General features: G+C 42.0%; 2 protein-coding genes across 23 annotated transcripts in view; one reads left to right on the top strand and one right to left on the bottom strand.

Annotated features, from left to right (window-relative positions):
• The window catches only part of LYRM4 (LYR motif containing 4), a 76,905-nt gene extending 75,356 nt beyond the window's left edge, over positions 1–1,549 (bottom strand). For 3 of the 5 annotated variants that reach the window (XR_014943573.1, XM_015854564.3, XM_085540274.1), the window contains exon 1: positions 1,453–1,549. Coding sequence is in view for 2 of the 5 variants with exons in the window: in XM_015854564.3 (XP_015710050.1) it covers positions 1,453–1,538 (86 nt within the window). In the remaining 3 variants the exon portion in view is untranslated. Of the gene's footprint in view, positions 1–1,434 lie in introns of all 5 variants that reach the window. The other 2 variants (XR_014943572.1, XM_032442489.2) reach the window with 1 other exon arrangement.
• Positions 1,550–1,603: 54 nt separating this feature from the next.
• Positions 1,604–13,199, top strand: part of FARS2 (phenylalanyl-tRNA synthetase 2, mitochondrial) — a 217,093-nt gene continuing 205,497 nt past the window's right edge. For 6 of the 18 annotated variants that reach the window (XR_014943570.1, XM_085540268.1, XM_015854554.3 and 3 more), the window contains exons 1-2: positions 1,604–1,851; positions 7,982–8,062. The gene's annotated coding sequence lies outside the window, so the exon portion shown is untranslated. Of the gene's footprint in view, positions 1,852–5,601; positions 5,849–5,990; positions 6,080–7,981; positions 8,063–12,607; positions 12,710–13,199 lie in introns of all 18 variants that reach the window. The other 12 variants (XM_085540269.1, XM_015854553.3, XM_085540270.1 and 9 more) reach the window with 10 other exon arrangements.

Raw genomic sequence — 13,199 nt, 5'->3', positions numbered from 1 at the left:
CAGCAGAGGAGCTGAGGCCACATGGCGACAGCAGCTCCTCACAGGGAGCGGAGGGGTAGCATTGAGCTCTGCTCTGTGTGACAGCGACAGGGGCCGAGGGAACAGCACGGAGCTGTGCCAGGGGAGGGGCAGCTGGGGGTCAGGGACAGGGTCTGCACCAGAGGGCAGTGGGCACAACCCCAGTGCCAGAGCTCAAGGAGCATTTGGACAATGCTCTCAAACACAGGGTTTGAATTTCAGGTGGTCCTATGAGAAACAGGACTGAATAATGCTTGTAGGTTCCTTCCAACTCAGGATATTCTATGATTTTACACGTTCACTGGTTTTATAGTATCTAAGGAAAGGTCTATATATAAAACTGAGATCTTTTCTTAAGGAAAGTGAAAGCATGCACCCCAACACAGCACCAAGAAACAGCTAATACCCAAGGTAAACATGTACCTTCTGATTTCCAAGCTGCAAAATTTGTTAGCATAAAAACACTCACTAGTCCACCTGATGCTGTATGATGGCCAGTTTTTAACCATAAGCCAAAACATCCACATGGTTTAGACCCCTCAGACACATATCTCTCTGTAGGGAGAACCTAAGCTCTGGGTATGGCTTACAGAAGAGGAGAGAACCTAATAGTTCCTTAAATCCACAGCTTCTGCACTGATAACCCCAGCTGGAAATAATGTAATTCAGATTAGGAGCTGCGCACCACTGCTCACAGCCTCATGCCATCCCTGTTGCATTCAGACATCCTTGCTGCTCAAAATAATACTAAGCACTTGGGGCAGGAAGAAGGCTCAATAGTAGGAGAGCTAAGGCAGAAAGAGGGTAACTTGAGGAGTTAGCAATAAGGGCTTAGGAGTTCCAGCACTTCAGGCTTCCTGTCAGGGCACTCTGACACAGGAAATAACACATATTCCTTAAGGGTCACAGAACTTGCTGTGGTTATGCCAGTTCAAAACCTTCTGTTTCCAGCTCAGCAGTTCTTGCAGGCCTGGAGATGATTCACAGCGAAGGTATCTCACGTGCCTCCGTGGTACCACAGAGTGGTAAGCAGCCTTGCCAGGGGGCAAGGCAGCAGGGACCCGCACACAGCTAGGCCTGTGCCTGCAGCAGCCGGCTGCCCTTTACTAAAAGCACTGTCCAGAGCAGACAGACAGTCAAGCAGCCATGCTACACGGCACCCTATGCAGCCCTACTCCCTCACACAGCACCCAAACTGCATCGTGTGAGCCAGGAACTCCTCCAGCACAGGCTCAGCCCGCAGCATTCAGACAGCCGATAGTGCAGCTCCCTGCAGTCAGCTTCAGCCCTTCGCTGAAGGTCTGAAGGTGCCCCGAGCCACCCATGTCCTCCAGCTACAAACGTGCACAGGGAGCAAAGAGAAAACGTCCTGAACCCTCCTCACCCCAAGACTCCCCGTTATTCCCCCTTCCCGACCTCCACGAGGAGCAGCACCTGTAATTGTAGCCGCTGAATCGCTGGCTCTCTCTCAGCAGAGCACGGTACAGCCGCAGCACCTGGGCCCGGCTGGACGCTGCCATGTTGCCGGCTCAAAGCGGCTCCTCCCGCCCGGGCCCTTTTCCCCGCCCGCGGCGCCCGGAGCCGCCTCCTGAACCCGGCCTTCAATGCGCGGCTCCCGGCGACGCGACGCGGTGAGTGGCGGCCTGGCCTGCGAGGAGTTAAGCCTTGAGCCTTAGGGCTGGCTTATGCTGCTGGGTGGGGAAGATGCCGACGGCCTAGGCCCGGTGAGGCGGCCCCGAGTTGGGCGGTGGGGTGTTTTTGTGCTGGTGCAGCGTGGATCTCGGTTGTACGTGCGGCTTTTGCGTTGTTGTGTGAGTCTTTGAGGCCTTAAAGGTGCGTAGAGGAAGCAGGCGTTGAGTGTAAATAACGCGGAGGGAGAGGGGTGAATGCTGTGCGAAGTTGAACGGTGTAAGGTTGGGGTTGGGGTCGGGCCTGGAAGTAAGCAGCAGGTGAATAACGTTGGGTCGTTGATGTGTATTTTCTAAGCACGTTTTCAGTCATAGAGGCTGAATGCACCATGGGCTTTGCCTGCTGCTGCCCGGTGCTGTGAGCACCGGTTGAGGCTCCCTCTGAGCACCAGGCAGCACTTCCTTGGAAGCTGCCTGAGTAAGGAGCCCTATTCCCCTGCTCTGGGCACCCTGCTGCAGCTGGGATTGGGTCAGATGGACCACAGGGTCCTGCCAGCCTCAGCCCTTCTGTTATTCTGTGCTCTGTGAATCGTTCTTCCCTTCAACACCCCACTTGGAGTTGAATTGTGTTATTAAAATCGTAGTTGTTTTACTCAGCTCAGATGCTGTTTGAATTAAGAAGTGAGAACTTCTGAGGGATATTAACAAGTTCTTTCCTGTCTCAGCACTTATATTTGCAAGAGGAAACCCCCATTATCATTTTCCTAACTTTCTCTACAGCTGTAAGAAATGGCCATAGTGCTGCTGTTGTTGAATTTAATGCACAGGCCCACGTGTGTTAGAACAGGCCTTGGAGAGGGCAGTCCCCAGGCAGCAGCCTATATACACACTGCCTTGGTATTACACAGTCCCAGAGAACAACAGGTACCTGAACAGTTTTAAATAGGCTCTGCCTGTTTATTTGGATTTTATTCTCTGCAGCAAGGCTGAGACTCAAATTCTACATAATCACCTCTAATGTTTTCTATGCCTGAGGCATCCTGGTACTGTTCCTGCTGGGAACACATAGCATCCCCTTCTGATGAAAGTTTTGCCACTACAGAAGAAATTTGGCCTTGTAACTTAACATATATGTTGCCCCACCTGTGTTGACAATATTATAATATGAATTCTTTATATTCTTACTTGCTTCATAGCACATTTTGTACATAGGATGTGTTTATATTTATTCTACATGCATCTCTGGCAAAAGTATTTCAATTGCTGCTAATTAAACTCATTGTATATGTATGCATGGGTATTTTATTTGTGTCAGTTGTACATGTGATGCAATTATTTCATAATAAAGAAACTAAAGTAGTTCCTAGTATAATTAATATCACTGATGTGTCTCAAATTTTTTGCATGAATGCTCATGTGGTCTTTATATTAGAGCAGCCCTTTTAGGCTTCTGGAAACTGACATTTTCCACACATTCCAGATTTCTTGGGTTTTCTTTTTGTCCAAATCCAAACTAGAAATGATACAGGAAATGCTTTTTTATTTTATTTTATTATTTTTTTTAGGAAAATAGAAGCAATGGAGACATCACAATGAGCGTCACGTTGTCAAGGCCTTCCTTTTACAATGTCTTTTACGCCAGCTTTTGGCCTTCTGGAAACACAAACAGAAAACTTTGCTGAACGCATGGTTCAAAAAACCCTGTATTTAAAGAACCTGAAGAACTCTGGGTGGAGGACTGAATCCTTGTAGCCCAAGCTATGTTGCTAGCCCAGTCTGCCATGCCAATAGTAGAATCTACATGTATTACCAGTGCTCCCCCATCCTTGTAGTTTTCAGCAGTTGGGGTGCTTAATATGTGTTAAAGCAGAACAGTTTTAATCCATAGATTTCAGCAACCCCATCCTTTGTTTTGGTCATGGGTTTCAGGCAGCTTAAAAGATGTCATGTGCAAAACGAAACCTAGCTTTGAGAGTTCAGAGAAATTATATGAAGGTATTCTGTAGGTGAGCGTGGCAATGGCTCTATCTAATCTTAGAGTAAGCTTTATTATTTTCATTAAGTAGAATATTGATAGTACAGCCATCAGCTATGGAAGATGTGGGAGTAATTAGGAAGAAAGCAAAAGGTATTAGGTAAATTTTGGTTGCAAGAGCACTTGGTTTAATATTTGTAAGGTAATTATAGGTGATTTAGAAATGGCTTAGGGTGTTAATCCTGTTTCTGAATGTCCTTGACAGTGATTGAGGTTCTTTATTTATTTTATAACCATTTTTTTAAAGAAGTATCAAAACTTATTATCATAAAATCATAGAATTACCCAGGTTGGAAAAGACCTTGAAGATCATCAAGTCCAACGGCAGCCTAACCAGTACCCTAACTCTAAAAACCCTACACTAAATCATATCCCTGAGCACCACATCCAAACGGCTCTTAAATACAACCAGGGATGGCAATTCAACCACCTCCCTGGGGAGCCTATTCCAGTACCTAACTACCCTTTCTGTAAATAAGTTCTTCCTAATATCCAACCTAAACTTGCCCTGGCTTATTATGTTTAAAATAAGCATAATAATGTTATATAATGCTTATATAATAAAATAAGCATAATAATGTTTATTACGTTTAAAATAAGCAGTAGTGTACTATCAAATGTAAAGGAAACACACCAAAGAGACTCTTCTCTTGTCTCCCCTTCGTGTCTTAACCTTTATCTGACTTCAGAAATGAAGAACCACTTTAAAGCAGAGACCTACAAGATCATCCAGTCCAACCATCTTCCCATTACCGTTGCTACCACAAGCCACTAAACCATACCTTGTAGCTCCTCATCCAGACGCATCTTGAACACTGCCAGGCATGGCGACTGCACCACCTCCCTGGGCAGCTATTCCAATGCCTGACCACTCTCTGAGAGAAAAGGTTTTTCCTTATGTCTAATCTAAATCTCCTCTGGTACAACTTGTGGACATTTCCTCAATTTGAGAATAATCCAGTAATATGGGTATCTCGAATAGTTACTAGTATGTTAGTAGTATTTTAAATGTGTAGCTGCTCAAAAGGAGGGGGGAAAAAAAAAGAAAGGAATTTGGATGACATACCTGAAGAGATGTTGGACTGCTGTGAAAGGAAACAGCTGTTATATTCTCCAGTACATGCTGGATGTTATGTTGTACGTTGCCAAATTGTTCCTTATGGTGCACTATTTCAGCTTTATGACATGGCACTCAACACTTGAAGAGAACATGTGCTTTCCTGCTATGCTGCTGCTCATGTTGATTATTTTCCTTTTGGGGTCAGAATGATAATTGATTGCTGCGATATTACCATCTCTTAATTATTATTTTCCAGTCTGTGAAAACTTTCTCACTTTTCCCTGCTGCTGTGGTGCTCCTTCTTTCTCTTCTTTCCAGCTGTTAGTTGCTGACGGACAGTGTCACACACAGTGAGATCCAATCTGGGTTATTTTAGAACCTTTACGATAAGGACTATAAACCAAGGGAAATTTTTGATTGTCGGAGTCGTAATGAATTATATGATCCAGCCATTCCCTGTTGTGAGCAAAATCTAGGTAGTATCTATCTAAAGAAGGCATTGAGTATCTCTGCTTCTTAAAACTTCCGTGTTTCATATTCATCTACGTTCCTAAATTATTTCCTTCTGAACTGACGTGCAAGGTGTTTGAAGACCATGAGAACGGTAATAATAATTAAAACAAGGATGTAAAAAGAGGATGTTTTATAGTGGATGTATCTGTAAAGTACTTTGACATTCATGTATGAAAAGTGTTTTAAGAGTCTGGAATTAGAAGGATAATTTTGTGTTATAGCACTAGGCCAAAGTAATAATAAGCAATAGGGGGTTAAAATTTCTAATAATACTCAGATAACTGAGTGTGTAGTAGTTCTAGCAAATATGAGCGACACTTCTAACCTGAATGCTGATGAAATTGAAGGTATTTTCCAACCAAGAACTCAACTGGGAATGAATGTATTTCCACTCTGAGATCATGTGATGTAGTGAGATCTTACCAAGAAGGCTAATCATGGGAAGAGGGAAAGACAGGATTTATGAAGTGTTCTTGTCCGTGACCTCATCAACTCTGAAGAGTTTTCTCTGCTGTGCTTTCCAGTGTTTCATCCCATCTAGTTTATAATAACTTCCCTCTCTGTATGAAAAATACTCCAGATCACGTCTTGCTGGTAAGTAATGCTCTCTGCTGCTCAGCCTAAGCCACCTTCTTAACCAGGTTCATCCTGCTATTTCAGTTACTCCCCTTAGAGTAACTTTGTGTAATTCCTTTCCTTCCTCATGGTTTACACTGGCATCGTATTGTGCTTGCAGCCCAGGCAGTGAACCGTATCCAGGGTTACATCCTGCAGATGGTGGCCAGTAGGCTGAGGGAGGTGATTCTGCCCTTTCACTCTGCTCTTGTGAGTCCCCACTTGGAGTACTGCATTCAATACAAGAAGGGCATTAAGATATTGGAGTGGGTCCAGAGGAGGGTCACGAAGATGATCAAAGTGCTGGAGCATCTCCCCTACAAGGACAGGCTGAGAGAGCTAAGGCTGTTCAGCTTGGAGAAGAAAAGACTCTGAGACTCACAAAGGCCTTCCTGTACCTAAAGGGAGCCTAGAGTAAAGCTGGGGAGGGTCTTTTTGAAAGGGCATGTAGAGACAGGATGAAAGGAAATAACTTTAAACTAGAAGAGGGTAGATTTAGGCTAGATATTAGGAAGAAATTCTTTACTTCTTAACTACTAATCTCTGTGTAGCCGTCTATGTGTCTTTTTGTTGACTGGTGGTTTTCTTGACAAGTTGGTTACAAACAGCGCCGTCAGCCTTTTTTGTTGATTATGATCATATCTAGGATGTCTTGCTAATGCAAAATTTGTTCTTTTGACCATATTTTTGTTATGTGAATGTTTTATCTTGTTAGCTTTACCACTGTGGTGGTGAAGGACATGCTATCCATCTGCATTTTTCCATTTGGGGATTCATGCGTGCACAGCACAGTCTTGTGTTTCTTTCTGGTTACCCAGGTGTTCCAGGTGTTGGAAGCCAAAGGCAACCAGCAGCTTGCATGTGTCCTCATTCATCCCCTGCTCCTTGTGTTGTGGGCTTAGGCCCTCTTGCATGCAATAGAGGGCCGGCTCCACTCAAGCCATGGGCTTTTATTTATTCAAAGAGGACTTAAACCTTTTCATACTGTTAAGTGATGATTTTCTGGAAGCTGTTCCTGAAGTGAAGTATTGTGGTGGAAATGCTAAGTCATGGCTTGAACCAGTGTTTGAGCACCTGACAGGGCCAACTGAGGGGGGCTCAGATGCAAGCAGTACACCTGAGTGACTGGAAGGGGTGGAGCCAGGATCCACCCCTTCTCAGACCTCATTTAAAGGTTGACAGTGAAGGTGAGGGTATCTTACCTGGAGCTCTTTGTATACCTGAGGCCTTCTGAAGGTGAGCAGCTTCTTTCCTATATTTCTGCATCTATGGCTTTTGCATTTGAGCAGGTCATCACTTGCTGCAGCCTGGGATCTTGCTGCTGTCATTACTGCACTTTCCACACATTACAAATACCAGAAAGGCTAGAAGCGTCTCCTTACTATCAGTTAGAGTTGAGCTGATGTAAGAGTATTTTCTACCTGAGGTAAAATAAAAGCTAAGAATCTTATATAGTTTTTCAAAAGGATGCATTTGCAGAAGAAATACATTGCAAATTTGAAGTGTGGAAGACACTGCTATTTTGAGTTCTTATGAAAGAAGGCTTAAACAAAACAGTTTTATCATATTTAATCCTTTATTCTGTAAGGCAGTAAGGGTTAAGTGGATTGTAAGCAAGTTGGTCAGTTTTCTGGCAGTGGTGAAAGGAGGGGAAAGTTATTTTCTGTATGTAAGACATTTCTGTTTTATGTATTGCTTTGTGTCTATGTGACATCTTGCACTATTAGCTTGGAATTTTGATCTGGAAAAGAAACAAACTTAAATATAAAAATGAAACAAATCTTGTGTATGTCCAGAATGGAAAGGGGACTATGAGGCAGTGTTTTCACTTAAATGAGGAAAATAGTATACCTGTATTAGCATGCTGGAGTTACTGTGAAGTTTAAGGTATATCTTAATTTTGCCTCATTATGACATCTTTGGTATTTCATCGTTTGTTAGCATCAGTTTTTGTCCCTGGAGCTCTGGCCATAATAATTAAAGCCATGCTTACAAATATCTCATGCTTCTGATGTGTTTATAGGATAATTGTCAGTATTTTCTATGTGTCTTCACACTTCTTTTATTCAAGTTCTCATATTTGGACTGACTGTGCTGAATTTTGCCTTTCAGCCTGTCTCCAAAGGGAAGGTACAGTGCACCGAAGCTAACAGGCAAATGAAGCTGGGGCTGAGAAAATACCTCTAGTTCCTGGTAAGCAATTACAAATGCATTTGTCGTTCTCAGTCTGTCCTTGACACTTACATTGCCAGAATTTTTAAGCGATAACAAGTTTTTAGTACTTGTCCATTTTGAATAGCAACAATAAATATTTACTCATCTGTTACACGGTGCCGTGCGTCCTGTTCGTGCCCGGGTATCCGCGGCTGGACCAGATGCCAACACAACAAGGGAGTGCGTGGCAAAAGGCATTTTATTAAAACAAACAGACCCTTATATAACTTTTGGTATAGAACCTGCTAGAAAGTGGGCGGGGCTAATCCCGCCCATCATGAATATTAACTAAGGAGGAGGGACCTGTCCCGTCACATCCTGTGACCCCGCCTACCACCTAATACACTACATCGATACATCGCCTACCACGGCGATAACCAAAAGTTATATAAGGGTCTGTTTGTTTTAATAAAATGCCTTTTGCCACGCACTCCCTTGTTGTGTCGGCATCTGGTCCAGCTGTGGATACCCGGGCACGAACAGAACGCACGGCACCGTGTAACACTCAACTTTACAGGTAACAACTGTTAAAGACTTTCCTTTGTGTCTACCTTTACTTTCCACTTAGATTTAATGGGTTTCCTTGCTTCCAGATCCAAGAGAAGGAAAGTGGTGAGACTCAAAGTATAAAGACAGGTGATAATAATATTCTAAAGGACAAATTGTATCACCTGTGTATTAGAGTATTAGTCTATTTCTTTGAATATAGTTCCTTTGAAAACTGTCCATCTGTGTAAGCAACAGGTTGCTGTTTGGTGTGAGACCAGGTAGCAGAATTATGTTATCTTTATTTTGCAAGCCATTTATAGTTGGTTCAAGTCAGAATCCAGTGCAGGATGCCCTGGTGAGTAATAATAATTGTGGACTTACAAACCTCACTGTGTTTGTTTTATTCCCCCACCCTGCAGTGCATCTTACTCTGGTACTGCTGTTTTTTTCCATTGTGTTCTTGTTGTAGGTTTTAGTTTAATGTCTGTTCTACAAACAGAAATTCTACTGAATGCATGAAGACTTGAACTAAGTATGTGGGCGGAAAAGAAATTCTGTTTTTATGTAAGATGCTGTTATTTTAAAATAAAATAACTTTAAAAAATAAACCCTGGTTAAAAGATCTTGCACGTCTTAATTCCTGTATTATCACCTGCTTAAGAATTCGTTTGACCGTAGCGTCTACTGAGTTTTCCTTTCAGACCCATGATGGAGCCTACTAGAACAGTGTGGAACTTGATCTTTTAGCGCACTGATTGCAATTGGTTTTAAAGAAAAACTGAGACAATGACTGTGTTTGAATTCTCTTAGTATGTAATGGATGTGGCGTTAACTTGAGATTCTTTTGTCATATGTGTCTGCAACATAAAATAACACCTTGTTCTTTATTACTAGTAAATATTTTGTTCTTCCATGTTTTGTATTTCTTCCTGACTTGAGTAGCTGTGTCCATCCATTCAGTGCATACATCTTGGGTCGATAATGCAAGATGAGGGGTATTATGTTACTTTTGTTTTCTGTCGAGTCAAATGGGGAATACTTCCATGTGCCATAGTTTGAGATATGTATACTGAGCTCTGCGTTAAGTTTTCACTCAGACTTGCTTTAAAGGCTGTTATTTTCAAGTATCTGATGCCACAGAAGGGATCTCTGACATAATCAAAATATATGGCCTTCTTGAGACCTTTCAGGCAAAGGTTTTTTATTCTCTGTACTGTGCTTTATCTGGCTTAAGGCTTGCTTATGTTTATAGACTTAGAGTATTTGTTACCTGATAACATTAAAGATAATAAAACACAAAGCTGCTTGAGAGCCCATTGTGCTAGAATGCAGCATGCCATGGACCCAATATATTCTCTTTTCTAGCTTAGTGACTAAGAAGTTAGTAATCCTAGTCATGTTCTTTCTGTCACACTTTCTTTTCTTACACGAGCAAGTGTATAGTCTTGCACCAGGGTAGGAGTAGCTACATGCATCAGTACAGGTTAGGGGCTGACCTGCTGGAAAGGAGCCCTGCAGAGAAGGCTTCTCAATTTAAGAAAGACAGGGATCTCCTAGAAGGAAGTCAAGCTGGAGGATTGCAGGGATGATGAGGAGCCTGGAGCATCTTCCTTATGAGGAAATGCTGAGTGAGAGACCTGGAACTCTTCAGCCTGGAGAAGAGAGGACTGAGAGGGGTTCTTATAACTGTTTATAAGAATCTAAAGCACGGGAGTCAAGTTAATGGGGGTGGGCTAACGGCAGTAGAATGAGAGGCAGCAAGTAGAAAACTAGAACACAGGAAGTTCCATACTAACACAAGGAAGAACTTCTGTCAGTGATGAAGCACTGGAACAGGCTGTCTAGAGAGGTTGTGGAATCCCCTTATTTGGAGATATTCAAGATGCCTACCCGTATGACCTGCTGTAAGGAATTTGCTTTAGCAGGGAGGTAGACTCAGTAATCTCTATAGATCCAACTCCTGTAATGATGTGATTCTTTAATTTAAACCAGCATTTAAATTGAGAATATACTTAGTTAATAATAAGTCCTTTAACAAGTCAGAGGAGGTAATACCTTTTTTGAGCACTGTGAAGTCAGAGTGTTTTAACACATTCAATTGTAGTGCTAGAAGATAGGTATGCCTAAATAACTATGAAGTATAATTGACTATATCAATCCTAGCTGTAAACTTTAACATAACCAGAGCACAGTTGTATCAGGAAATAAGAACGGGATTAAGCAAATCCATTTTAAAACTTCACTGATATTTGAGTAGGAAGAATTTTAAATTGAATTATATTTTAAAATTTCTAATGAATATTTCTTAGCATCACTGCCTATAACTCAGTATCGCTTGTTGCAATTAAGGTAATTTTAAGGGAAAAGAATACACTTTTTACCCTTAGGCTTTAAATCTAATGCTTCTTCAGCTGCTGATACAGAAAGTATTCCACAGTAAAAGCACAGTATTTTCAAATTCTGTTTTGTCTTTTGGTAATGCCTGTGCATTTGTAGTGTAGAATAAACAAAGTAAAATTGTAAAGCTTGTTAATAAAGGTTGGCTAGGCAGTTAATTCATGTGAGTTGTCTTGAATACACTTGTTTTTTAAAAGAGTGAAGTAAGCCTTTCATATTGCAGGCCAGCAACGTGTTGGAAGACTGATGAGGCAGCACAGAGACGTGATAAATTCTTGTGGGATTTTGAAGAAATAATTGTTCATCCACATGTATTTTACTGCTGGGATCAAGGAAATAACAGCAGAGTAGTTAAAGTAATATATTGAGTAAATACATTTGCTAGGAAGAACAGGATGAGGGAATAAAACTGAGAATGCTCAGCACTTCAGTCTGATGTGGTTTTTCTTTATTTTCCCCTCTGAAATTTGTATTTCTGTGAGACCAGTTGTCCTGAGACAAATACTGTGGCTGTGTGAGGCCTGCTGACAGAGCCCTTTGTCATCTTTGTGAATAGTGCTGTTTGTGTATGGACAGTGTTTTGTTGGAAGGATTGACTAGCACTTGGATATTTATGTAGTAGGTTGCTTCAGCTTGCTCCCCCCACCTTTCTGTATAGCATTCTATAGGCTAGTTGCTTTTTTCATATTTGTATTTTTTTTCCCATCTTATTCATATCTACAGCCCATGTGATTTGAGATGGGACGTAAATCATGGCACAGTGTTTCTGAACAGATACTGTAATTTTATTACCTATCAGCACTTCCAGCCTCAGACTTTGTGTTAAATTTTCCATGTGAAATCAGGGGTCTTCTGCAGAAGACACTTGCACTTCAATGGGAAAATAACCAATCCTATCTTTATTTTCTGATTCAATCACTCAACAGAAAAGGGCTTCAGAAATGGGGAGTTATGCCAAAAGGGCAAAGGCTTTTGCATTATGCAAAGAAAAAGTGTCAGAGTAAGTGGGATTTACTTCTCAGTACAAGTCATAGGACTCCTTTACATGTATCAGTGGTAATGGGCTTTTGACAGTGAGCCAGCAGCAATGTTTTAAAGCAGAACAAATGCTCTCAAATGTGGGTTGATTTTTTTTTTTTTTTTTTTTTTTTTTTCCAGGAGCAATATTAATGTCTGGGTGAACTTCTAGGAAGCATTTTTTTACTCATATCTTAATCTGTAATGGGTTTCAGCTGAGGCAGTGCTGATAGCATCCTGCTGTTTGGTTGTTGCTGACTAATGTGTGTGGAGCGGGCCCTGCCATGATGGTGTGGGGCAGCCTGGAGGTAGGACAGGTGCCTCAATCAGGCCAAGAGATATTCTGTACCATGGGACCCCACACAGGAAGATTGTAATACTGGGGTCAGTTGGCTGGTTACTGCTTGGGGTTTGTTGAGCATCAGTTGGGTTGTGCTTGAGGTCAGTGGGAGTGTGACCTCACGTTACTGATGGGCTTCGTATTGGTGCTGTGTGTCAGCCAGTTAATGGCAGTTAACTGCATTGCCGCTATGTGTGTAGTTATCATTGAATTTCTGCTTTTATTTTCCTGTTTTGGTAGTGGGTATTTATCTCAACACGCAAATTCTCTTTTGTTTCCAGTTAATTCCCCCATAACACTTGAATGTGGGTGAATGGCTGTGTGGTGCTGAGTTGCTGCTGGGTTAATCCACAGGAGCGTAGCATGGCCATCTGAGAGCACAGGTGAGAGTAATTCAGCTGTGCTCCCAGAAGAGGTGGAGCTTGACTTCACCTCCTCTAGACCTCATTTAAGGGCTGACCACCACTAAGGCAGCATCTCTTGGAGATTGCTCCTTGTTGGAGATTGCCTCAGTGGTTCCTAGCAGACTGAAGGCTTCCATACGGGTGACTTTTTCCTGTAAATAACCTTTAGGGTATTTACAACTACCACCTTTTCATTATTGTCACTGTATACTAGCAGTTGTGGCATTGCATTTGACATCTAATGGACAATTACTTGATCTGAATATTCATTTACTTTCTTTGACTCTGGATATATCTGTTAATTTTAGGAAGCCTTATAAATTCAGTGCTGCGTTTCAAGTACATTGGGTTGACACTTCCCATGTTCAGATTCTACCATATATTGCTGCAACAGTGAACAATGTGCTACATAAACACCTTCATAATGAAGGTAAACTTGTCTGCTAGAGAAATAGTTGAAATCTTTTGC

The sequence above is a fragment of the Coturnix japonica genome, chromosome 2, assembly GCF_054131305.1.
Source record: "Coturnix japonica strain WE chromosome 2, WE-NBRP24, whole genome shotgun sequence".
Classification (NCBI taxonomy): Eukaryota; Metazoa; Chordata; class Aves; order Galliformes; family Phasianidae; genus Coturnix; species Coturnix japonica.
Note: the sequence above shows the minus strand (reverse complement) of the source record. Positions and strands in the feature narration are given on the sequence as shown.